Source organism: Hemitrygon akajei, chromosome 9 (assembly GCF_048418815.1).
Source record: "Hemitrygon akajei chromosome 9, sHemAka1.3, whole genome shotgun sequence".
In the NCBI taxonomy this organism is placed as follows: Eukaryota; Metazoa; Chordata; class Chondrichthyes; order Myliobatiformes; family Dasyatidae; genus Hemitrygon; species Hemitrygon akajei.
In genome coordinates, this window is record NC_133132.1 from 50,881,359 (window position 1) to 50,909,194 (window position 27,836).

General features: G+C 37.1%; 1 protein-coding gene across 1 annotated transcript in view; it reads right to left on the reverse strand.

Annotated features, from left to right (window-relative positions):
- nphp1 (nephronophthisis 1) overlaps positions 1-27,836 on the reverse strand; it is an 83,000-nt gene that overhangs the window by 31,244 nt on the left and 23,920 nt on the right. Inside the window, exons 9-16 of the mRNA XM_073055955.1 lie at positions 21,182-21,266; positions 20,825-20,919; positions 19,992-20,120; positions 19,159-19,233; positions 14,554-14,664; positions 13,180-13,262; positions 497-573; positions 325-418 (exon numbers count right to left, since the gene is read on the reverse strand). Coding sequence (XP_072912056.1) covers positions 325-418; positions 497-573; positions 13,180-13,262; positions 14,554-14,664; positions 19,159-19,233; positions 19,992-20,120; positions 20,825-20,919; positions 21,182-21,266 — 749 coding nt within the window. The remainder of the gene's footprint in view (positions 1-324; positions 419-496; positions 574-13,179; positions 13,263-14,553; positions 14,665-19,158; positions 19,234-19,991; positions 20,121-20,824; positions 20,920-21,181; positions 21,267-27,836) is intronic.

A 27,836-nucleotide genomic window follows, 5' to 3' on the forward strand; every position in this document is an offset into this window, starting at 1 on the left:
TTTTTTAAAAAACACTTTCAGTACTTCTTAAAATTCTGACCTTTGTACTCAATTAAAATAGAGCTAATTATTCACAGCAAATAGCATTGCTCATTAGTGCGCCTTGCTCTGGCCATGTACATCTGGTGTAGTAAATATACTTACTATGCCTGGCCAGATAAGGATGTCTTATGTAGGGATTACGGGTTACGGGTAAAAGGCAGAAGAATGGGGTTAAAATAAATCAGCCACAATTGAAAGGCAAAACAGACCTGATGGCATAATTATGCTCCCATAGCTTATGGTTTCATGAAACATGAAATGTCAGAGTTTAGAAATACCTACTTCAGGCTATGTCTCATTTGACCAGATGGTGCCTTCAGCTTCACTAGGAGTTTAGGTTGCTTCCTGGATGCAATAATCTGTTCGAAAAAGTTAGCTAAAATATCAAGTAAAACAAGATTAGGACATAGGTGAAGGAATCATAAATATCTGTGTATAAATAGATATACCCTACCTCTTCTAGAGAGCATTGGATCCACTTCCAAGCCTTTTTCATAAGGTGTTCCACCACTTAATACAATTTCATAGGTCCTATATTTCATTTTTTAAAAATGGAACAATACATATATAAATATTTTGGGGACACAAAAAAATACAATTCTAGCTATTAAACTTGTGAAAATATTATTTACCAGAACACAAGATATTCATACACCGTATCTAATAAACCAAGATACTCTGTGGTAAAACAGATAAGAATTGAACAAAAAAAAGCAGAAATGATTAACTTTTTGGCTTTGGTGTTGCTTTTGGTTTATTATTGTCACATGTAGTGAAAAGCATGCCTTACATATTGTTCAAATCATTGAACAATGCAATGAGATAGAACAGATCAATCAACAATGGAAACTAAATCATCAAAGATACAGAGAAAGTGCAAGTAAACAAAGTGCATGATCATAATGAGGTAGATAGTGAGGTCAAAAGTCAATCTTATCATACAACAGATCCATTTGAGAGACTGATAACAGTGGAATAGACGCTGCCCTTGAGCCTGGTGGTGCATGCTTTCAGGCTTTTGTATCTTCTGCCTGATGGAAGTGGGGAGAAAAAGAGAACGTCAGGGTGGATGGAGTCTCAGATGATGATAGCTATTTACTGAGTCACTGAGATTATTGCAGGAGATTATTGAGGGACTAGTAGGAAAGTGAATAACTCACATTCAAGTCTGCTCCATCATTCCATCATGTCTTTGTCACCCTGACTAACCAAGAACCTATCAACCTCTGCTTTAATATATATGTAATGACTTGGCCTCCACAGCCACCTGTGGCAATAAATTCCAGATTCACCACCCTCCGGCTAAAGAAATTCCTTCTCATCTCTGTTCTAAATGGACATCCCTCTATTCTGAGGATGTAGGAAACACCCTCTCAACATCCATTCTGTCTAGGCCTTTCAATATTCATAGGTTTCAATAAGATTCTGCACCCCACCCCCACCATTCTTCTAAACTCTAGCGAGCACAAGCCCAGAGCCATCAACTGTTCCTCATAACCCTTTTCATTCCCAGAATCATTCTCATGAACATCCTCTGGACCCTCTCCAATGCCAGCACATATTTTCTCAGATAAAAGGCCCATTACTGCTCACAATACTCCAAGTGTGGTCTGACCAATGCCTTATAAAGCCTCAGCATCATATCCTTGCTCTTATATTCTAGTCCTCTTGAAATGAACACTAACAATGCATTTGTCTTACCATTGACTCAACCTGCAAGTTAATCTTTAGGGAATCCTGCAGCAGAGGGACTCCCAAGATCCTTTGCATCTCAGTTTTTTGTATTTTCTCCCCATTTAGAAAATAGTCTACTCCTTTATTCCTCCTATCAAATTGCATGACATACACTTCCCTATATTCTATCTGCCACTTCTTTGCACATTCTCCAAATATGTCCAAGTCCTTCTGCAGACCTCTTGCTTTCTCAACACTACCTACCTCTCCACCTTTTTGTATCATCAGCAAATTTGGCCGCAAAGCCACCAATTCTGTCATCCAAATCATTGACATATAATGTAAAATGAAGCGATCTCAGTACCAACCCCTGTGTAACACTACTAGTCACTGGCAGCCAACCAGAATAGACTCCCTTTATTTCGACTCTTTGCCTCCTGCCAATCTTCTATCCATACTAGGATCTTTCCTGTAATTCTATGGGTTCTTAGCTTGTTAAGGAGCCCTATGTGTGGCACCTTGCCAAAAGCCTTCTGAAAATCGAAGTTAGCAAAATCCACTAACTCTCTTTTGTCTATCCTGCCTGTTATTTCCTCAATGCAGTCCAATGGATTTGTCAGGCAAGATTTCTCCTTCAGGAAACCATGTTAACCTTGGCCTACTTTATCATGTGCTTCCAAGTACCCTGAAACCTCATCCTTAATAATGGACTCTATCTTTCCAACCACTGAAGTCAGGCCAACTAGCCTATCATTTTCTTTCTTCTGCCTCACTTCCTTCTTAAAGAGTGGAGTGGCATTTGCAATTTTCCACTCTTCCAGAACCAATCCAGAATCTGGTGATTACAGCTTCCCAAGCAGCTTCTTCTTGGTAATAGCAACTACACTCACTTCTGCTCCCTAATACTCTTGAATTTCTGGCATATTGCTCGTGTCTTCCACAGTGAAGACTGTCGAAAAATACGTATGAAGTTTGTCTGCATTTCTTTGCCCCCTATTACTACCTCTCCAGCAACATTTTCTAGCGGTCCAATATCCAACTCTTTTATTCATTATATATCTGAACAAATTTTTGGTATCTTCTTAGATACTTCTATCTTTTCATCTTTTCTCTCATTATAACTATTTTAAAGATTCCCAATCTTCTAACTTCACACTAATATTTCCTATATTATATGCCCTCTCTTTTGCTCTTACACTGTCTGTTACTTCCCTTGTCACCCACAGTTGCCCTATCCTCCCTTTAGAATATTTTTTCATCCTTGGGATCTATCAATCCTGTTTCTTTTTAAAAATTTTTTTTTTTATTGAATTTTCAAATAGGTTACAGAAAGAAAAAAAAATTATCGACCCTTCCCCCCAACATATCCCTATAGAAAAAAAAGAAAAAAGAAAGAAGGAAAGAATGCCTGGATATCGGAAGATCCCCACAAGCTCCATGGAGTTCATAATAGCTTTAATAGGTATATTTCTTTCTTTCCCCAGATAACCAATAATTTTATCTTCGGAGCACCTATATATTTAATCCTATTTTTTGTAAATAAGGGCGCCAAATTTTCAGAAATATTTCATATTTATCTCTTAAATTGTAAGTAATTTTTTCAAGTGGAATGCAGCTAAAAATTTCATTCTTCCAACAATCTATACTTAAGTATGAATCCGATTTCCAAGTAACTGCAATAGCCTTTTTGGCTACTGCCAATGCAATTTTTATGAATTCTTTCTGATATTTATTCAATTTGGATTTTGATTTTATCCCTTCAATATCGCCTAGTAAAAATAATATTGGATTATGTGGAAGTTGTATTCCAATAATTTGTTCCAGTAAAACTCTTAAATCTGTCCAAAAAGGTTGAATTTTAGAACAAGACTAAGTAGAGTGTAAAAAAAGTACCAATTTCTTGATTACATCGAAAACATTGATCAGATAAATTTGAGTTTAATCTATTTATTTTTTTATGGAGTAATATATATTTGATGTAAAAAGTTATATTGTACTAATCTTAGTCGAACATTTATTGTATTTGTCATACTGTCAAGACATAATCTTGACCAACTTGTTTCATCAATTTTAATATTCAAATCAGTTTCCCATTTTTGTCTTGACTTATGAATTCCTTGTTTAATTGCCTGTTTTGAATCAAATTATACATACCAGAAATAAATTTTTTAATTTTTCCTTTATGAATTAAAGTTTCTATTTCATTAGGTTTCGGCAATAACATTGTTGATCTCTTAAATAAGCCCTTAATTGGAAATAACAGAAAAGAGTGTTATTTGATATTTTATATTTATTCTTTAATTGGTCAAATGACATTAATATACCTCCTTCTAAACAGTCTCCTATATATCTAATCCCTTTGTGAAACCAGTTATATAAAAGTTGATTATCCATTGTAAAAGGGATAAGTTTATTTTGAATTAAAGGTCTCTTTGCTAATAAAGATTTCTTTATCTCATCATCAACATTTATCTTATTCCATAAATCAATCAAATGTTTTAGTATAGGAGATTCTTTCTTTTCCCGTATCCATTTAGATTCCCATTTATATATAAAATCTTCTGGTATATTTTCTCCTATTTTGTCTAATTCTATTCTAATCCATGCCGGTTTATCTTCATCAAAAAAAATGCAATAAATCTAAGTTGATTTGCTTTGTAATAATTCTTAAAATTTGGCAATTGTAACCCTCGTAGGTCAAATTTCCATGTCAATTTTTCCAACGATATTCTTGACATCTTACCTTTCCAAAGGAATTTCCTCACACATTTATTTAACTCTTGAAAAAATTTCTGCGGTAATTGTATTGGTAATGTTTGGAATAAATATTGTAATCTAGGGAATATATTCATTTTTACAGCATTGACTCTACCTATTAATGTTATTGGTAACATTATCCATTTATCAAGATCCTCTTAATTTTTTTTCAATAATGCCAAATAATTTAATTTATATAAATTCTTTATATCATTATCAACTCTTATACCTAAATACTTTATACCATTTATCAGCCATCTAAATTGAGTTATTAATCGACATTGACTATAATCTCCTTTAGTAAGGGGTAGAATTTCACTTTTATCCCAATTTATTTTGTACCCTGATATTTTCCCATATTCTTCCAATCTAGAAGATAATTTACACAATAAATGTAATGGGTTAGTTAGATAAATCAGAACATCATCAGCAAATAAGTTAATCTTATATTCCTCCTGATTAACTCTGAAACCCATAATATCTGAGTCAGTTCTAATTAATTCAGCTAATGGTTCTAGCGCCAACACAAATAAAGCAGGTGATAATGGACAACCTTGTCTAGTTGACCTTGTTAACTGAAATGATGTTGAAATTTGGCCATTTGTCACCACTTTAGCTTTGGGGTTAGTATTTAAGGTTTTAATCCATTTTATAAAAGATACTCCTAATCCATATTTTTTCCATACCTTAAATAAAAAATCCCATTCCAATCTATCAAATGCTTTTTCTGCATCCAAAGCAACTGCCACACTCATTTCTTCCCTCTTTTGTGCCAAATGAATTATGCTAAGTAACCGAGTTACATTATCTGCCGATTGTCTATTTTTAATAAATCCTGTTTGGTCCATGTGTATTAATTTTGGTAAGTATTTAGATAATCTGTTAGATAAAATCTTTGTTATTATTTTATAGTCTGTGTTCAACAAAGAAATAGGTCTATATGATGCTGGCTTTAAAAGATCTCTGTCTTTTTTTGGCAATACTATTAAAATAGCTGTTGAAAAAGATTCTGGAAGTTTATGCGTTCTTTCTGCTTGGTGTATTAGCTCCATAAAAGGAGGAATTAATAAATCTTTAAACTTTTTGTAAAATTCAGGCGGAAAACCATCTTTTCCTGGAGATTTATTACTCTGAAGTGATCCTAGAGCTTCTTCGACTTCTTTTAATGTAAAAGGCACATCTAATCCCTTCTGTTCTTCCGAATTCAATTTTGGGAAAGTTATTTGTGATAAAAACCTTTCTATCTCAACAATATTGTTTTGTGATTCTGATTGATACAATTCAGAATAAAAAATTTTAAAAGCTTCATTGATTTCTAAAGGTTTATAAGTAATTTTATTTACACTTGTTCTAATTGCATTTATCGTTTTGGAAGCCTGGTCTGTTTTTAACTGCCAAGCAAGAATCTTGTGTGATCTTTCACCTAGTTCATAATATCTCTGTTTAGTTCTCATAATTGCTTTTTCTGTTCAGTATGTCTGAAGTGTATTATATTGTAGCTTCTTATTAACAAGTTGTCTTTGTTTTTCTTCTGTCATATATCTTTGAGATTCTTTATCTAATTTTGTAATCTCTTTTTCCAATTGATCTATTTCTACCATATATTCCTTCTTAATTTTAGAAGTATAACTTATTATCTGGCCTCTCAAATATGCCTTCATCGCTTCCCATAATATAAATTTATCATCAACTGAATGTGAGTTTGTATCTAAAAAAAACTGAATCTGTTTTTTCATAAAATCACAAAAATCTTGACATTTTAATAATATTGAATTAAATCTCCATCTGTAAATCGATTCCTCCTTATTCATCATTGTCATTATCAAGGGGGAATGATCTGACAATATTCTTGCTTTATATTCCATATTTTTCACTCTGTCTTGAATATTCGCTGATAGTAAGAAAAAATCTATCCTTGAATAAGTTTTATGTCTATTTGAATAAAATGAATAATCTCTTTCTCTTGGGTTAATTCTTCTACATATATCAATCAAATTTAAATCTTTCATCAATGATAAAGTTAATTTTGCTACTTTTGGTTTTGTAACAACCTTTGTTAATCTATCTAAAACTGGGTCTAGACAAAAGTTAAAGTCTCCACCTATTAATATTTTATCATGTGCGTCAGCCAAATTCAAAAAAGCCTTCTGTATAAATTTTACATCGTTTTCATTTGGTGCATAAATATTCATGAGTCCAAGGTTCTGAAAAGATTTGACAATGTATAATTACATATCTTCCCGCAGAATCGATTAATACATTTTGTATTTTAATTGGTAAAGTTTTGTTGACCAAAATTACAACTCCCCTCGCTTTTGAATTAAATGAAGCTGCTATAACATTTCCGACCCAATCTCTCTTTAATTTCTGATGTTCTATCTCTGTTATATGTGTTTCTTGTATAAAAGCTATATCTATTTTCATTTTCTTAATGTATGTTAAAATTCTTTTTCTTTTCACCGGTCCATTAAGCCCATTAACATTAAAACTTTAAAAATTCAGTAAATTAGTCATTATTTTTAACGGGGTTACTCCAGTCTATAATAACACATAATATTTCAACTCTCGTAGTTCCTTGGGGGATTATTTTAAAATTCTCCATGTTGCTATGTGTTTCCCCTCCGATCATTCAGGCAAAGAAAGAAAGATAAAAGAAAAATAGATTATAAAGAGAAAAAAAAACAAAAAACCCCCCTGCTAATGTTGTGAATGAAAAAAAACACAACATTACCCCTCTCCATTGTGCGGATCAAGGCAAACGCCATGATCACACACGTAAATCCCGTAGCAATCGATCCGAAGTTCCCCCAGCTCCCCCGTAACATGAAAAAAGTATATATATGATAAGAAAAAATAATATCACTACTCTCGATTAATATTTCTCAAATTTTTACTTTTCACCCCTGTATCATATAATTAAAAGTATATTTAAATATTCTTCTGTCCTTAATGTCCATCAACTCACTTCAGTGTCCCCGTCTTCATCTTTAATCTGTTTCACTTTTAAATCTTTACTGTGTCTAGTGAATATTTGGGAGTTCTTGTGCAAACTCCTCTGCATCCCGATGATCAGTAAAAAATCTTCTTTTTCCGTCATCCAAAAAAATTATCAGTGTTGCCGGGTGGTGCAATATAAATTTATAACCCTTTTCCCATTAAACCTTTTTCGCTGGGTTAAATTCCCTCTTGCTCTTCAAAAATTCATAACTTATATCAGGATAGAAAAGAACTGCTTTCCCTTCCATCATCAATGGCTCATTTTACTTTCTGGCACGTTGGGCAGCCACCTTCAGGATCTTTTCTTTATCTTGATATCTTAAGCATTTTATCAAGATTGGTTGTGGGTTTTGATCAGGTTGGGGTTTTGATCTTAAGGCTCTGTGGACCCTTTCGATTTCAATCAACTGGGTTCCCTCTTCCATTTCCAAATTTTCCGGGATCCATTTTTGAAAATTTTTTATTGGATCCTCTCCCTCTATCCCTTCTTTAAGACCAACAATTTTAATATTATTTCATCTACTAAAATTTTCAAGCACGTCTATTTTTTCCAACAGTTGTTTTCTTTCTGATGTCCAGGCAAGAATATTATCTTCCATTTTATTCACTCTCTCAATAGTGTCTCCCGTTATTTCTTCCAACTTTTTAACTTTCTTGTCCATTTTCTCCTGTTTTTTCACCATTTTATCAAACATAGCCTTCATATTTTTAATATCTTTTTGTATTATTTTTAATGTTTTTAATTCTTTTAATTCATGCATTATTTGCGCCAAAGCTTCTCTTATGTCTCCAGAATATCTTCCACCTCCAACCTCTTCCTGGTTTTCTTCTTTTACCTCCTCATCTTCATCTGTATGTTCCAGAGAATCCGAATCCACCTCGGGTTCATTTTCACTTCCACTTCCAATCGTAGCTGGGATTTGTAGTTCAAATTGCTCATGTTTGCGCATGCCCCTTCCTGCGCGCACGCGCAGTTCCTGTTGTTCCTTCTTGGAGACTGTTGATGTTGCCGCCGATTTCTGTTCTGCATCGCCGGAGGTAAGATGCACTTGAGTCCGAGGCTTCTTCATAGTGACCGGCTCAGCTTGTACTATCTTCAAAGTAGAAGTTTTCTTCTTTGTCTGTTTAGGAGGCATATCTAAGGAAAATCCTGAGTAGTTTTGATGTAGTTTTTAGAAAATATTTACTAACTTTTCTTCACTTAAACATTAATTTATTAGTTTTTTTACGGGAGAGCTGGATTTCCACGTCTCGATCCTACGTCATCACGTGACGTCCCCCCATCAATCCTGTTTCTGAATTGCTCCCAGGAAATCCAGCCAATGGCTGTTCTACCATCACCCTGCTAGTGTCCCCTTATCAACTTTTGCCCAACTTTCCAATCAACTCTCATACCCCTGTTGTGTAATTCACTTTACTCCACGGTACTATTGATACATCTGACTTTATCTTCTCTCTCTCAAACTGCAGGGGGAATCATATCATAATTACTGCCTCCCAAGAATGCTAGCATATTATGATCAATGCTTCCCATTGTCAAGACAAATAACCAACAGTGAATGGACAGAAAATGGATAAACAGTGGAAAAAATAAATATATACTGTACAATACAAACAAGAGAATATCTGCAGACACAGGAAACCAACTTTCCAGCTCTTTACTTCATCCCTCTCCCTCCAGGTTTCACCTATCACCTGATGGTTCTCTCTCCCCTCCCTCCACCTTTTAAATCTATTCCTCAGCTTTTTTTCTCCAGTCTGACCAAAGGGTTTCAGTCCAAAACGTCGACTGTACTTTTTTTCCATAGATGCTGCCTGGACTGCTGAGTTTCTCCAGCATTTTGTGTGTTGCTTATATACAGTACAGTTGTGATGGTTGTGTTGTTACATTTGCACACACTACTACAAACTGAGTTAAAATATTTCCATACTTACGATAACTTAAACTAAATATACAAATGAGATTCTGATGGGAAACTAAAAAAAATGTTCTTATGGCATTTTGCTTCATGAGCTCCAAATGCAAATTATTGATTTGCATCAGACAGATTTAATCTATTTTCTATAATATATTGTAAAGAGACGAAAAAGTGAAGTTTCATATTTGATAATTATAAAATAAGGATCAAATTACTCAGAGAAAATAGTGATAGATTTAGCAGATTTATCCACTGAATAGCAAGATAATCTAAATTTCATTTTTAGGTTTATTAATGTTAAATAATTTTTCACATTCTAATTGAAGATAGCAAATTTAAGGAGATTACTCAAAATAAGAATGCATTTCCAAGAACAATTCTGAAAGAGCATTGTTAATTACATCAGTCTGAAGGAAGCTGCTTTAATTTCATCCATTGCAATTTACTGCGCAGTCTTCAGGGATGCAGAACAGGTGCCAGAGAATTCTCTGCATTTGATGAGGCACACTCACTATTCTGGTACAAAATCCAGAATGCAAGCAACACATCCTTCCCATGGAAGGATCCAGAGAGTGGCCAAATGGTTCTTACATTCTTTGTCTTTGAATTCAGGAGCACAATCGCTGCTTCAGTTTTTGTTTGAAAACTAGATAGCAAGTAGCTATTGCACATCACAAGTGTGATGCAGTCAATCTCTTCAAGAGCTTTGATAAGCTAAAACAGTGATTCTCAAAAGTAGCCTTTAAGTTTTAACGTTTGCATTTACAATATTCCAAATATCATAATGTGGTTATTGCTGGCCACAAATGACCATCCCCAATCCACCAACTTCCATAATTTGTTCAATGGTCTCAGCTGGCGTTAATATAACTACTGACTTTCACCTTTGCACCCAGCACAGGCTCCCTATGCATTTGATGATTCTAGACTCAATTACATCACATCCTTAACAAACATGAGCAGATAAAACTCTCCATTAAGTAGCCTAACTCACACCAAGATCGGTTCATTAATTTGATCTACAGTCACTCGCTGGCAATGTCATAAATATGTTCATCCATGATTTACGATCACATATTGACCAAGTTCATCTCCCATTCTATAGCCTCCCCTGAGCATACACTGCCTGGAGATCTTTGCACTTTCCCATTCTGACACTTTGTATAATCCTGATATATTTGGCCCATCACTAGTTGCCATGCCTTCAGCTGCCTAAGCTCTAAATTCTGGAAGTCTCTCCCAAAATCTTTGTCTTCCTTATTCCATCCATAACATTGTTTGAAATCTAAAATCTTGACCAAGTTGTTCTAATACCTCTTAAGGTAATTTGCTATCAGACTTTGTTTCATAATAGTCCCATGATGTTCCTTTGTGTAGTTCACTGCATCACAGACACTAAATATACACAAACTGCTTTAGTTGTTATTTAAGCCTACATATCTTTCTGCCTCCTGGATCAGCACAACCTCTATGCCACATCTCAACTCAAAGAGGATAGAAATCTCTTTATTCCTCCTAAATCCTTACCCTAGCACTCCATGCCAAGATAGTTTAACTCTCCAAAACAGCACTAGTTAACTTGACAGTGAGGTCATTGCTCCCGGTCCTGTTCAAGAACAACCTGCCTGACTTTGATAGGTTCTACCTTCCCGAGAACTGGTCCCATTGCTGCAAGAACCTTTCCAATCACACATCTTCTACCTTCCTATTTTTGTATTCAATAGCAATATACCATTAACAATAATCTGCAATAGTTTTGATGTCCTCCTCCTTCATCTGTTTCCCAATGCCATATATAATCTCTTAGGACCTCAAATCTTTCTCCATCAGTTGGTGTGCAGCTGAGCCAGTATTTCATTGCCCATTCCTAGTTTCCCTTGAGAAGGTGATGATGAGATGCCTCCTTGAATTATTGAAGTCCTTAAGGTGTGGCTATGCTGTCAGAGAAAATTAACACCTCTGCCTGTTCACCACCCTCACCCCCAGAACATCCTGGACCCTTTCACAAGGGACAGAACATAGCATTATGGAATCATGCTTGAGACCACAGACTATCTGCTCACCTAACCACAGAATTCACTAATGCTATCCTCTCTCCTCCTTCCCTAACACTAATTGTTTCATGCCCTCTAGTGTGCTGAAGTCCCCACAGAAATCTTTTTCCACACTCGTATTGAGAACAGAACACTTGATCGAGTAAGATGTCCTTTGGGGTCTCCTGAACTATCTGCAAGCTCTTTTGTGTCTGTCAGATGGTCACTTGGTGCCAGTTTTACCATTTAGTAAAACATTTTATCCATTAAGCCTTCAGTTTGGGAGATGAAAGTAAGTGTTATCAGTAGTTGCTCCAAATCCAAAATCATGAATTTCAGATCCTAGAGTTCTTGCAATCAGACAGAACAGAAACAGGCCCTCATTCCCAAGTCTACTCATTACCAGGCTGAGGGTAGCAGACACCAACAGAATCAACAAACTCATTCGTAAGGCCAGTGATGTTGTGGGGGTGGAACTGGACTCTCTGACGGTGGTGTCTGAAAAGAGGATGCTGCCCATGTTGCATGCCATCTTGGACAATGACTCCCATCCACTCCATAATGTACTGGTTAGGCACAGGAGTACATTCAGCCAGAGACTCATTCCACTGAGATGCAACACTGAGCGTCCTAGGAAGTCATTCCTGCCTGTGACCATCAAACTTTATAACTCCTCCCTCAGAGTGTCAGACACCCTGACCCAATAGGCTGGTCCTGGACTTATTTCCACTAGGCATGATTAACTTATTATTAATTATCTATGGCTTTATATTGCTATATTTCTTCACTATTCTTGGTTGGTGCGGCTGTAACGAAACCCAATTTCCCTCGGGATTAATAAAGCATGTCTGTCTGTCTGTCTATGCCAAGCTTTATGTATTCACTTACACTAATCCAACACCAATTCCACTTGCATTCTTTCCAACACAAGATACTACCACTCACCTACACACTAGAGGAAAGTTCACCAGGGCCAAATGAACAACCAATCCCACAACTTTGGGAGGAATCCAGAGAACCTAAAGAAAGCCCATAAAGTCATAGGGCAAATGTGCAGTCTCCACACTGACACACCAGAGGTCAGTACTGAACTATGATCACTGGATCTGTGAAGCAATGGCTCTACTAACAGTATTACTTCCCCCATTGGTGGTTATTCAACAGCTTCCACGTGCCATAGGTTATGTTTTTCACAGGTTTGTGGTGTCCTACTATTACTACAGCTATTAAGTTATCTCACTTAGCAGAAATAAACTGTTTAAATACAAAAACACTCAGCTGCCACTCAGAGACCAGGCAGGCAACAACTTGCCTTCCAGTTTGATAAATTTTTAGCTTTTTCTTAAATATTGATGTTAATCATGCTCTCTTATTCCAGCTCTTCATTCTTGTGGTTTTCTCTTTTGTCTCAAGCTAATTCTTACTGTTCAAATCCCTTACTGTACTAAATTCCCTGTTCACCAGCCTCCCTAATTTGGTAATCTGCAATTTATGTAGTAACTGTACTTGGAGAATTGGACTTTATTTGACTGTGCAGCTTTGTAACAGTGAAATGTAGTAGCAGTGTTCATTGGCAGTGTGTTGAATTAGGAGGAAATAAGACATCTTTCATTTCTTGGAAGCATGGGGCTCATGTATGTGAAATGTTGTTAAGGAACAGCAGAATATTGTTAAGGAACCAAAACTGTAACAATTACACACAAGATTGCTACTTGCTTTCAGTTTTCTGAGTTGATACTTAACAAAACTTCTTTTACCTGTGGGGAACAGCAGTGCCATCAGCCGTAAAGAGTGGCAAAAAAGCCCAGCCACAGCTTAATTCTCCTTGATGACCAGTTGACTAGAAATGTAAAAAGATTTCATAAGAATGAGAGAAATTTTCATGTTAATTTAGCTTATGTATTCAGGTGTGATCATAGTAAGTAATTGTTACACTGTACTTTATCAACCCAAAGAAATGAAAGGAAGTAGAGGCCCAGTGAATCCAAAAGGGAAACAAGTAACTCCTGTTATTTCAACTGAGAGGAAGGACAGGCATACTGTAAGTATGGATAGACAGTTGGGGACCAGCTGTGCCCAAGGGGGCATGAGCAGAGCTTAGTGAGTAGGATTAAGGAAACCCCAAGGTGAAGAACAGAAGGATGACTAGAGTGAAGGTAAGACTCATCAAGGATCGAAGAGGAAATGTGCTGGAAGTGAGAGGAGGTAGGGAAGGTCCCTTATAAATACTTTGCCTCAGTATTTATCAGAGATACCTTGACATTTGTGGGGACAGCATAAAGCTGGCTGATATGCCAGAACGTATCAATTTTGAGAAAGAGGATGTGCTGGAACTTCTGAAAACATTAAGATAGTTAAGACCCCAGGGCTGGATGGGATACATCTTATGTTACTACCGGAAGTGAGGGAAAATATTGCTGCACCTTTGGAGATGACTCTTGCCTCCTCACTGGATACATATAGTGTGTTGACCTTCATTAGTCTAGAGATTGAGTTCAAGAGCTGTGAAATAATGTTGCAGCTCTATAAATCCCTGATTTAAATATTGTTAAAATATTTAAGCTTTAGAGAGGGCGCAGAGCAAATTTACCAGGATGCTGCCTGGAATAGAGAGCAAGTCTTACAAGGATAGACTGAGCAAGCTGGTGTTTTTCTCTTTGGAGTGAAGGAGGATGAGAAGTGACTTGATAGCGGTATACAAGATTACTTAGTGGACAGCCAGTGACCTTTCCCCATGGCAGAATTTTATGGTGACTGAAGGAAAACACAGGGATGTCAGAAATAAGTTTTTTTTTAATTCAGAGAGAGGTAGATGCAGGGGTGGTGGTAGAGGTGGTACATTAGGAACACTATTAGATAGGTAGGTGGGTGAAAATAAAATGGAGGGCTATATGGGAGGGTAGGGTTAGATTGATCTTAGATAGGGTATAAGGTTGGCACAACAGCTTGGGCCAAAGGGCCTGTACGGTTCCATTTATCTGATGTAATGTTCCATTTATCTAGATCACTTATTTAGCAGATATCTACTGCATTTTATAATACATATTTAAATGATTAAATATTTATTTTTACTTTGTAAAGTAATTGCTTTGGAGTTGCAATTATTTGTAAATTGTAATTAGACAACTTACAATATAAATATAGGAAATGCCCACTTCAAATAGAATACCAATATCAGGAGACTGTGAATTTGACCTCACAAAACATTCACCATCCAACAGGCTGGGAAGTATACCTGTAACCTGTAACATCACAGAAAAAAAATATCCATTAAACTCTTCTGGTGCAATGAGTATGAATCAAAAATACCTGTGGAAGAACAAAAGATACCAAATGTAGCGACCTGCTTTTACAGTCAGCTTTAAACAAGATAGGCTTTATAGTCCAAAGATAAGACTTTATAATCAGAGACAAGCATGGTTGTCTGCTATCACTGCACTTGCTTTGGAAATATAACCAAGTTTTAACTTCATAGTGAATATAGCACAAGAAAAAAATCTGAATATGTTTAATGCATTTCATATTCAAAAGCCTGCAGGGAGAACCACAGGCAAAATGTTAAAAACAGGTGACATAACTCGAAAAGAAGGCTTGAAACACAGACTGTAATTTTATGTGAGATTATTACTTCTTATCATCAATAATACAATGTAATATTCTAATTATTCCCATGAAAAACATCAAAGAACATGGCCCTTGTGAAAATTTTGCATAAGGGAACGTTTACAAATGCTGTATAATTTTTTTCATCCTTCAGGACATGGATATCTACATATTATTCACAAATTATGCAGAATTTGCATTCAAGAATGCAAGTTGCATATTCATCAATTACAATGAACATCCCAACGTCAGTTGTGAATACTTTTATCCCTGTTCTGCAGCACATTCGTGAAGGTGACAGAAAACATACAGTAAACCTAATGGTTTCTATAAACACCACTGAGATCTATACTGAAAGGTATTGCAAATATCAAATATTGACTGAGTTTTCATCTTAGAACAATGACAAAAGAAACAATTTCTGGGTTTTGTTTCTTGATTTGAAGTACTGAGTTGGCTTCAGTGAAAAGCAGCAACTGGTACTTCACATCATCACCATAATTCATTTCCACTATTTGCACTCTATTATTAAAAGTATTTCTTTGTAATATCAAATAACCACATAACACTAAAGCTAAACAAGTGGGATAACCACACATACCAGATCACCAATCTCCATCAGGAAAAATTGTGTCAGAAGTTTTGTTTTTAATTATCAGAAGCTAAATCACTATTTGAGACAACTGGTGTACCTAGGTTTTTGGTGGCGAAGTTAGGTAATGAAATGCAATCACATTCACAAATTCAGTTGGTGATTTGTCTGTGATATTCTACAGGTAACTTGAAAGACATATTTAAGAGACAAATAGAAATTGTGGGAATGGTGAACATGCATGGGATATTGTGAATCAGAACATAGTGGATCATGTGGCTGACTGTACTTGGGGAGGAAAAACAAGCTTCTGATATATGAAAGATTTTAGTAATTTACAGGCAATTTCCTTCCCACATGTTTTTTCACACTTTTCCATAAGACAGTCAAAACATTTCTTTGAACAAGTTTTGGTCACATTTTAAGATCACCTTCCCTGATTCAGGATTCAATTTTTATCTGATCATATTCTAGTGTAATGCCTTGGAACAGCAACCTTAAGATGCTGGCAATACTTTACTTAGAAGCTCTTTTCTAAATTAAGCCAATAAAGAAAAATCAGTAAATAATGAATAACCTTGCATAACTTCTGGGAACATTACCCAATTATACTTATTCTGTTATCCATTGCAATAATTGATTTAAATGATTTACATGATAGCTTTTAGAAATTAGGCTCCATGCTGCAACGCTGTTAACAGTTGAGAAATCAAGCTGAGCGAAAATTTATTCAATACAAAATATCTGTTACTGGATCTGAATATTTGAAAAGTAAGAATTCTCAATTATGCAGCATATCAAAAATTTAAACCATATCACACAATGAAACATTTCAAGAAAGTACTGACAGCTGAAAATGCTGATCTTTTGGCACTACTTAATGCCAACAAACTTTGCCCCCAAATACCTTGAGCATCCACAACATGAGAAATATCAGCCTGAAGATGCACTTCAAAATACACAAACACAAAGCAGATGCTGAACCAAACCCAGAAAACATTGGAAATACTCCATTAAGTAGTTCCTGTGCATATCATTAGAACCTGGAAGATTCACCCTGTTATCCTCTCCACAGTAACTGCCTACGACAGCATCTTCACCACTTCCTCTTTTTATTAACATCATTTAGTATAGCTGTTGTGCAGAACAGCTCCTAATCTTCATTATGCCACAAATGATGGAATTTTCACAAGCTAAACAGCAAAAATTATTTCAGAAAGAAAGTTCAGAAAGTAAATGATTCCTTAGCGAGCTATTTCCTCATATTTGCTGAAACCAATTTTACAGAGAAACAATACATAAATATGTCATTTCATCCACATACTAGTGTTTGTCCTCTACATATTGTAATCCTAACATCTTATGTTTAACTTTATCTGTTTATTATTTATTTATTTGTTTAGAGGTACAGCGTGGAATAGACTCATTCTGCCCTTCGAGCTGCGCTACCAGCAACTCATGATGTGACCCTGGCCCAATCATGGGAAAAGTTACAATGACCAATTAACCTACTAACCAGTACTTCTTTGGACCATGGGAGGAAACCAAAGCATCTGGAGCAAACACACATGTTCACAGTGAGGATGTACTCCTTACAGAGAACACTAGAATTAAACTCCAAACTCTGATGCCCTGAGCTATAACAGCATCACGCTAGCCACTACCATGGTGCCTAGTTGTTTGTCATTCTTTGTTTATTTATAATTCTCATAAATTCTATTGCAATTCCTTATTTTCCTGTAAATGCCTGCACAAAAATGAATCTCAAGATAGTATATGGTGACACAAATGGTTGCAAGAAAAAGTTTGTAAATTCTTTACAATTACCTAGTGTTCTGCATTAATTACTCATAAAATTTGGTCTAATCTTCATCTAACTCACAATAATTGAAAAACTCAATCTGCAAACAAGTAACAAACAATTGTACTTTTTATGTCTTTATTGAATAAATAGTTTAATCATTCACAATCCAGGCTGGAAAAATTATGTGAACTCTTGTATTTAATAACTGGTAGAACCTCCTTTAGCAGCAATAACCTCCACCAAATGGTTCTTGTAGCTGCTGATCAGACTTGCACAACGGCGAGGAGAATTTCAGACCATTCTTCCATACAAAACTGCTTTGGTTCCTCAAATTTCTGGGGTACCTTGCACGAACGGCCCTCTTCAGGTCATGCCACAGCATCTCAAATGGGTTAAGGTCTGGACTCTGACTTGACCACTCCAAAACACAAATTTTCTTCATTTTAAACCATTCTGTTGTTGATTTACTCTTGTCTTTTGGATCATTATCTTGTTGCATTATCCAACATCTATTGAGCATCAGTTGACAGACAGCTACCCTGACATTCTCTTGTAAAATACAATTTTGAACGCATTGTTGCCTCAATGATTGCAAGCTGTCCTGGTCCTGAAGCAGCAAAGCAGCCCCAAATCATGATTCTCCTTCCACCATGCTTCACAGTTGAGATGAGGTTTTGGTGTTGGTGTGCAATAACCTTTCTCCTCCAAACAGCAAAGTGTATTTCTGCCAGAAAGTTCAGTATTTGTCTCTTCTGTCCACAGAGCATTGTCCCAGAAGCATTGTGCAACATCCAGGTGGTCTTTTGCAAACCTGAGTCGTGCAGCAATGCTTTTTTTTTTGGAGAGCAATGGTTTGCTCTGTGGTGTCCATCCATGAACACCATTCTTGTTCAGTGTTTTTCTTATGGTCGATACATGAACAGAGACTCTAGCAAGTTCTAAAGATTTCAGCAGGTCTTTTGCTGTTCCCCTGGAGTTCTTTTTGACCTCCTTCAGCATTGCATGTTGTATTCTTGGTGTGATCTTTGCAGGGCGCACACTCCTAGGGAGAGTAGCAACACTACTGAATTTCCTCCATTTGTAGACAACTTCTCTTACTGTGAACACTCAAGTCCTTAGAAATGCTTTTGTAGCCTTTTCCAACTTCATGCATCTAATTTTTCTCCTAAGGTCCTCTGAAAGTTGTTTCGATTGAGGCATGGCGCACATAAACAGATCTTTCTTAAGAAGAATAGGCCTTGTCAGTAACCTGACTTTGTGTACCTTTTTTATAGGGTACGACACCTCTACAACCCCCACTTCCAATCTCATCTCATTGTTGGAACACCTAATTTCAAATAGCTTTAATAGAAGGCATTATCCCAAAGGTTCACATACTTTTTGAACCTAGACTGATTGTTTAAATGGTGTACTCAATATTGACAAAAAGTACAATTGTTTGTGTGTGTGTTATTAGTTTGAGAAGATTGTGTTTGTCTATTATTGTGACTTAGGTCAGACCACATTTTATGAGTAATTAATTTGAAAATCCAAGTAATTGCAAAGGGTTCACAAACCTTTTCTTGCAACGGTACATACTTTGATAATAATTTGTCCCCATATACTTTTAATCTGCTTTTCTTTTAAAAGTAAATCCAACCCATTCTTTAATTGATTGCCTCTGCTTTATCATTAACTCGTACTGTATTTCACAGCATCACACCCCAGTTAAAAACAAGTCAGGAAAGGTAAACCTACTCTTGGAGAAAAGGTCCATGTTTTGGGACTCTTTGGTTGCCAAGTTGCTCTGATGGTATGTATATTACTGACAACCTGAAATACAGACACAATGTAGTTAAATAAGGACTAATTATGGACCATACACTTAAAAAAAGCTTTACTTTCCTCATTGAGCATGATAAGCTATGCACATGCTTGCCACTAAGTTGTGCAAATCCCCTGCTATTACTATACACAGCTGTAAAGAACTTGTCAATGAAGCCCTTCTGGTCCAGATCACTGAGGCCCTGCATGGCACAACAGACTTGCACAATAAAAGCAAATGAAGTGAATTGGCAACACAATGCTCCATCCACAATTCAGAGGGAGCAACACCATACAGTGGTTTTTGCCAAACTTAGAAGCTTTTTTAAAGCTTTCATTTTCCCCTTTTATTTATAAGCATAGAATAACTGTGACAATGTAACTGTAGAAAACGGATCTCTCAGCATTGGACAACTGAATATTATTCAATTTTGATGTTAATCCAGAATAAACATAATCAAGGTCAGAAAAAGTGTGCCATTTATAAAATTTACATAAGCATGCCTGAGATTTGCTTGGTTTCACACCCGCATCCAATGTCATCACTATTCACATAACCTACATTTTTGATTGTGCCAATATAAATGGAGCTCAAAGCTCAATTGCTTAATGGTATTAGCCCAAGGCATATAAAAGGCTAGGAACCCCTGGTCTAAAACTTTCCTATCTATATACCTATCCAAGTGTCTTTCAAATGTTGTTAATGTACCTACCCTTTTGATTCTAAACTCTAACCAAACTGAAGTACTTGTCAGTACGTGACTTACCTTTAAACCATCAAAGAGACAGCAGCGAACATGTCTGCTTAGCACCTGGACACCCGACACTGGCGATGGAATCATTTTACAGCTCCATAGTGTAAAAAATAGTTCTATGTGTGTCTTCTTTGGGCGAACCTGTCAAGGTTGAATGAAATGAGAATCTTGTACAGACATTTAATGTTAATGCTCATTTATCTACCCAACACTAAAGCAGATGCCAGAAATTTAAAACAAGAACAGTTAGGACTATACTCAGCAGTTCTGGTAGGATTTGTGAAGAGAGGAATATATCCTTTACAGTCTTGACTTGTTCTCATGAAATGCGGATGAAGAATGAAATATTAATACTAGATTACCAAACTTCAACAAAGTATATGATATCCTTGTGACATTGCATCAGAGTTGAGCATAATTCCAGCTGAATGCAGGGTAAAAATATCTTAAGGGCTTCAGCTAATCCCAGTTTATTGAACATCCACAGACACTTTAATAAAAAGAACACCACCAATCAGAGGACACATGAAACAAATCCCTAAGATTTGTCTAATTGCAACTACACCTTCCATTAGTACTCTGTATTGGACAAATAATTCTGCAACGCATGGAGAATTTTTATGAAGAATGATTACATACTGCAACTGTATACTGAATGTATTTAAATAAACAGAACTAAAACTATTGGAGCTCAAAACTAAATTGGATATGTGTTTAAAATTATATGGGAAGAGGGTAGGTACTTGTAAGACTACCATTTATTTGTCAATAACCAAATAATCTTTCCCGGCATTGTAACTTGAATGTCAAGTCAGGTCCTACGAATGAATGATAAATATACTTACACCACCATGTGAATGGTCCCAATGAAGGTCTTTAAAGTACAATTTGGATTGTGTCAATGTAGGCTGCAGGAAGTAACTCATGTGGAATTTGTTTCCTATAGGATAAAATACATAATGAGGCTATTTGTATACTAATACTCCCGCTATTCCCCAAGAAGTTTCTCACAATAATTCTAAACCTTCTCAAAAATACCGTCCATATCTCATTGCAAAGTTGGAGTTACTACTGCACTCTCATCACAAAACCATGAGTTCGCATTAGAATTCATTTAAAAGCAAACATTAAGTAGCTTGAAGTTAATGAATTAGTTAATATTTAAGTAATATGAATAATTAGTTAATTTCAAACAAGATTACCTTCTGTTAGCAGCTGTGAAAGAGTAGATGCTCTGAAACCTTCTGGAATGGCTCCCTTTTCCACTAACATATCAACAGCAGTAATCTGAATAAGTAAAAGTTTTGAAGTTAAATCTAACAATACAAGCTATAATGAACGATTGAATGGGGTGACAGGAGTGACTGGTTTTTTCAAGAGTTATTGTTCCAGTAAGCAGGAACTGAGTTTAATATCTATTCCTAAAGCTGTGTCATATTTAATAATACAAGACCCTAAGTACTACTGCAACATGTAACATTTGTATGGCACCAAAGAAATGGGAAACAATGCCAATTGGTTAGGGTTAGGGTTAGGGTGCGAGTATGCAGGCAGTGGGCAAAATAACCCTCTAGTGTTTGTGGATCTCGTACTGGAGATGCCTATCACTTCACCCTGCCACTTTGTTTTTTGGCCCACATTGTCATCATCTAGGTCCCCAACTTGCCTTTATTGAGATCTTCCTCCTTGTTAACCTCCATTCTGGAGTCTAAGTTAAATTGGTGGAGTTATTATTTATGGATAGTGCTTTGGATTTGGGGGTTTTTTTAGTGACTGGGTGCTGTGATCTGGGGGTTGTGCAGCAGCTCATTGAAGGGTGTTTTATGCGGAAGTTGACCAGCCGGGGTATAGAGTTACGTAATGGGGGTTGAGGATTCCCGGCAAAGGGAGGTGGGGCAGGGTGGCAAATGGCATTGCTGGGGGGGGGGGGGGGGGGGAAGGAGTACTGGACTGGGAGCCTAACTGCTGGTGAACTTGGGTGAATCTGGCTCCTTGGTGGCATGGGTTTATGGGGGTGTGTAGCATGGTTGGAGATGTTAGGTTTAGGGATAGGGTAAAGGACTGTTAAGTAAGCCTTTTTGTATGGTGTGGATTGGGTTATTTGGGGTGCTGTCAGGTTTAGTTAGGGTTAGGGTTAGGTTGAGAGTATGCGGGCAGTGGGCGAATCAGCCCTCTTGTGCTTTTTGATCTCGTCACTTGATATTCAGTTTCACGCAACCCTGCCACTTTGATCTGGCCCACGCCTCCACTGACCAGGTCCAACACTTGCCTTTGTTGAATCTTGCCCCTCCTAACATAGGACATCGGGTTTGTGGGTGTTTAGCAAGGGTTAATCAGGGTGTGCTTAGGGTTTGTGGGGCTGAAGCCAAGGTTAATCGGGAAGTGCCTAGACCTTATTTAACCTGTCTCAGTGCAGTGGACATTATGACCTGGCGGCTGAGCTCTAAATCTGCAGTGTGTCTGTTCACAAAAATAATCACGATCACGATTGAAAATAAAGTGGAAATAATAAAGCGATTGGAAATAGGTGAACTGCCATCGGTCATTGTATAAGCGTTAGGCTACGTTGGTCAACAATCGGAACAATTTTAAAGGATAAATTGAGAAAGACCCTGCCCCTATGAAAGCTACAATTATTACTAAGCAACGCAGTGGTTTAATTATTGGGTTTTGGGGTTTTGAGTTTTTGATCTTCCACATCAACCTGGCCGGATGGAGAGCGCGCTCGAAAGCGGTCTGTCACTGGATCGAACTCGGGAACTTCCGCTCCTGAGCCCGGCGCTGAAACATACGTTCTCAAGTGTTTTAAATGCACAGTAAGGTAAAATATATACTATGCACCAAGACAAACATTTGACTAACTGACACTAAATAATACCGGATATACCTATTCCGACTTACTTAGTAAGAGAACTCCCGATTTCTTTCAATCTCGATCCACGATAACTCACGCACATCCTCCCGTATATTTTAAATCATCTCTAGATTACTTATAATACCTAATACAATGTAAATGCTATATAAAATAGTTGTTACACTGTATTGTTTAGGGAATAATGACAAAAAAAAAGGTCTGTATATGCTCGAACAACAAGTGCTGGAAGAGCACTTCCGGGTTTTCTCGATTCACGGTTGGTTGAATTCGCGCATGCGGAACTCGCGGATGAGGGCCGACTGTATTAGTTTCTCAATAAATTAGTGACTAACATACTGTTAGAAAATTTGTATTATATTTAGACCAAAAAGCACAATTACACAGATCTTTGCACCAAAATCAGGTTGAAATTCTTCTAAATAACAGCATTAAGAAAAAATCGTATTCATATGAGTGCTAACTTCTTTGCCTGTCCCACTAAATCATAATTAATAAACATTTACATGGTAGCAAGTTGCACTATTGTGGTAGGAAATGTCCCAAGTCTAATATTGTCAACTGTGACTCAGCATTCTAGCGTGTGATCAAGTTTGAGTTCCAGCCCAACTTGAGACTTTTGCAGAAACTCTGTGGCAAGGGACTACTGATCAGTTGAAAGCACCTTCTTTCAGCTGAGGCATTAAACTGAGAGCTTCAGCACTTTCATGTGGATGCACAGCATACCCCACAAAACCTTATCAAAACAGAGCAAACACTGCCCAGAATTTGCTTAAGATTGTTTAGCATCATTTCCAGTACACAAGTGAAAAGGAGAATGAAATAACTGTTACTCCGCATCCAATAAAAAACACAAGCTAAAGAACACAATAATACAACAAAAACAAGAAATAGAAATTCATAAGATAGCTTATATACATAGATTTATTGTATGTCCATAAAGTGATGCTAGACACAGGAGTGTATACATAAGGTAACTGACAGGAAATGGTAAATTAATGTGGTGGGGGGTGTAAAGTGGTGGGTTATTAAGTGGAGGTGTTGATCAGCCCTACTGCTTGAGGAAAGTAACTGGTTTTTGAGTCTGGTGGCCCTGGCATGGATGCTATGTGGCCTCCTCCCTGATGGGAGTGGGACAAACAGTCCATGAGCATTGTGGGTGGGATCATTCACATATTACAAAATATATTTATATTAAAAGTATATATTCATATATTTAAAATTATAAATTGCACATTACCAGATTGTTCCTAGTGGCAGCTCACTGTGTGCAAATTGGCGGCAACATTTTCTGCAGTAAACACAGGGGACACAACTGCTATACAAGGATAGGTACATGGAGCTTAGAAAAATACAGAGCTATGGGTAACCCTATTAATTTCTAAGGTAGGGACATGTTCAGCACAACTTTGTGGGTTGAAGGGTCTGTATTGTGCTGAAGATTTTCTATGTTTCTATAAATACAACTCTTTAAAATATATATCTAATATCCAGCCAGAACACAAGATTAGAAATGTAGGAATAAATTTCTAAAAAGTGTCCTTAATTTAACTGTGGTGAATCAACTTAATTTCCTTTCTTATCATGTTATTCTCTCTTGAGTGAGCTACCCATTCAGTTGCTCACTCAAACTGATTAAGGCATTTAAAGTGCATTTCTAGTTCTAGTGCACCATTCGCTCCCCCTGCTGGAAACACTAGCCATAACAGCAATTAAACCAACATATAGCCCATCAAACCCCATTGAGTATCAGAGCTTAAACACAAAGGTCACTTGGAAAAGAAATTGGAAAATTCACCAGGTCACTATAGAGAAAAAGAGTAGGGACAGCAAACAAAATTTGTGGGTGCACCAAGGTCTGGAGGAACATTGCTTCATTTGGTTGTATATATGTTTAGTCAGATGACAATAAACTTGAATTTCACATCTTTCCTGCAGGGAGGTGACCAAAACTGTGCACAATACTCCAAATTAGGCCTCACTAATGTATTATACAACTCAACATAACATCCCAACTTCTGCAGTAAATACTTTGATTTATGAAGGTGAATGTGACAAAAGCTTTCTTTACAACCCTGTCCACCTGTGACACCACTTTCAGGTATTATTAATCTATATTCCTAGATCCCACTGTTCTTCAGCACTCCTCAGTGCCCTACCACTCATCACACAAGACTTAGAACATAGAACAGTACAGCACATTACAGGCCCTTCGGCCCACAATGTTGTGCTGACCCTCAAACCCTGCCTCCCATATAACCACCCCACCTTAAATTCCTCCATATACCTGCCTAGTAGTCTCTTACCCTGGTTTGTCCTCCCAAATTGCAACACCTTACACTTGTCTGCATTAAATTCCATCTGCCATTTTCAGCCATTTTTCTAGATGATCCAGATCCAAATGTAAGTTTTAATAGCCTTCCTCGCTGTCCAGTACACCCTCAATCTTAGGTAACCCACAGATTTGCTGATCCAGTTTACCATATTATCATCCAAATCATTGATACAAAATAACAAGCAACAATCAGCCTAGCACTGATCACTGTAGTACATCAGTAATCACAGGCTTTCAGTCAGAGAAACAACTATATACTACCAACCTCTGGCTTCTCCCAAAAGCCAATATCATACCCAATTTACATCCTCATCCCAAATGCCAAGCGACTGAATCTTCTTGACCAGTCCCTGTGTGGGACATTGTCAAAGCCTTGCTAAAATCCATGTAGACCCATGGTCTTTCCTTCATCAACTTTCCTGGAAACTTCCTCCAAAGCTCTGTAAGATTTCTTAGACATGACTTACCATGCACCAAGCGAGGTTGGTTAACTTTACAACAGCAGTACAATGAAATACATGATAAATTTAAAAAATTTTAAAACACTGAATTACATGAAGTCTATATATGTCTATTAAATAGTTAAGTTAAAATAAGTAGTGAAAAAAAATTCCGCTAAGCAATCCAATATTTCCTTGGGAACTGCGAAGCACTTAAATTACCTTCAGCAAATCTTCTCATGTCAGCTTTGTGAATTAAGCCAAGTACCAACTAGGCAGTGATTATCAGAATGCCTTTGACAAGGAGCTGCACATGAAGCTACTAAACAAGCTAAGAGCGCATGGAATTACAGGAAAGAAACTAGCATAGACAGAAAACTGGCAGGAGGCAAAGAGCAGAAATAAAGAGGCCCTTTTCTGATCGTGACTCGTAGTATTCTGCAGGAGTCGATGTTGGGACCGCTTCTTTTAATGTTATATGTTAATGATCTTGATGGCTTTGATGGCACAAGTTTGTGGATGATACAAAGATTGGTGGGGGGGGGGGACAAGCAGTGTTGAGGAAGCAGGAAGTCTACAGAAGGACTTGGACAGTCTAGGAGAATGGGCAAGGAAGAGCAGATGGAACTACAGTGCAGAAAAGAGCATTTTGGTAAAAGGAATAAAGACAAACTATTTTCCAAATGGGGAGCAAATTCAGAAATCAGAGGTGCAAAGGGACTCGAGAATCCTTGTGCAGGACTCTCTAAAGATTAAGTTGCAGATTGTGCCAGTGCAAGGAAAGCAAAGGCAATGTTAGCATTCATTTCAGGAAGACTAGAATATCAGAGCAAGCAAGAATGCTGAAGCTTTGAAAAGCGTTGGTCAGACCACACTTGGAGTACTGTGAGCACTTTTGGGCCTCTTACCTAAGAAATTTAATGGCTCTGGATCTGTGCTCTTTTTTTAAAAACAGAGATATAGCACAGAATAAGCCTCTCCAGCCTCTCCAGCCGTGCCACGCAGCAATCCCTCAATTTAATCCTAGCCTAGCCTTATTTATAATGTCCAACTAACCAATATATTTTTGGACTGTGAGAGGAAACCCATGCAGTCACAAGGAGAACGTACAAACTCCTTACAGGCAGCGGCGGAAATTAAACACAGCTTACTGGTACTGTAAAGAGTCATACTAACCACTACACTACTGTGCTACCCTATTTTGAAGTTAGAAGAATGAGGGGGAATCTCACTGAAAGGCTTAGACAGAGTGGAGGAGGAGAGGATGTTTCCATTAGTGGAGGAGTATAGGGCCGACAGACAGCCTCAGAAAAGAAGCATGCTCCTGTATAACGCAGGAGTTCCTTTAGCCAGAGAGTGGTGAATCTGTGTAATTCACTGCCACAGAGAGCTTTGAAGGCCAAGTCAGTAAGTATATTTAAAGTGGAGGTTGATAAGTTCTTAATTAGTATCAGCGTCAAAGATTATGAAGAGAAGGTAGGAATATGGGGTTGAGAAGAATAAAAAATCAGCCATGATTAAATGTTGGAGCAAACTTAATGAACCAATTGGCCTAATTCTGCTCCTATGTCTTATGAAGTCCTGCATAGAACCAACATCTTCAAACTATGAATAGCATCACGTAGGGGTACCAGAACAAGTTCCACCCACAGAAATACAACGGGAGATTGATAAGTTCGTGGCCCAAGGTAGGCGTCAATTTTAGAAAACCTAGCACATTTATTTTTCAACATAGTCCCCTCTTACATTTACACACTCAGTCCAGCGGTCGTGGAGCATACGGATCTTGGACCTCCAGAAAGTGGCCTCAAATGAGTGATTGATAAGTTTGTGGCCTAAGGTAGAAGGAGATGAGTTATACAGTTCAACTCTTTGAGTGTTTATGCAGAAAGTTTGAAGTTAACAACTCATCTCCTTCTACCTCCGGCCACGAACTTATCAATCACCCCTGCTGTGGACACTTTCTGGAGGTCCAAGATCCGTATGCTCCACGACCGCTGGACTGAGTGTGTAAATGTAAGAGGGGACTATGTTGAAAAATAAATGTGCTAGGTTTTCTAAAATTGACTCCTTCTACCTTAGGTCACAAACTTATCAATCACCCGTCGTACATACCTAGCCAGTGAAGCAACAGTTCAGGCTTAATCTAGTACCTGGTAAACCTTACACCTGTTCTCTAAATTAAGGGAGTTCATCTGCAAGAAATGAAA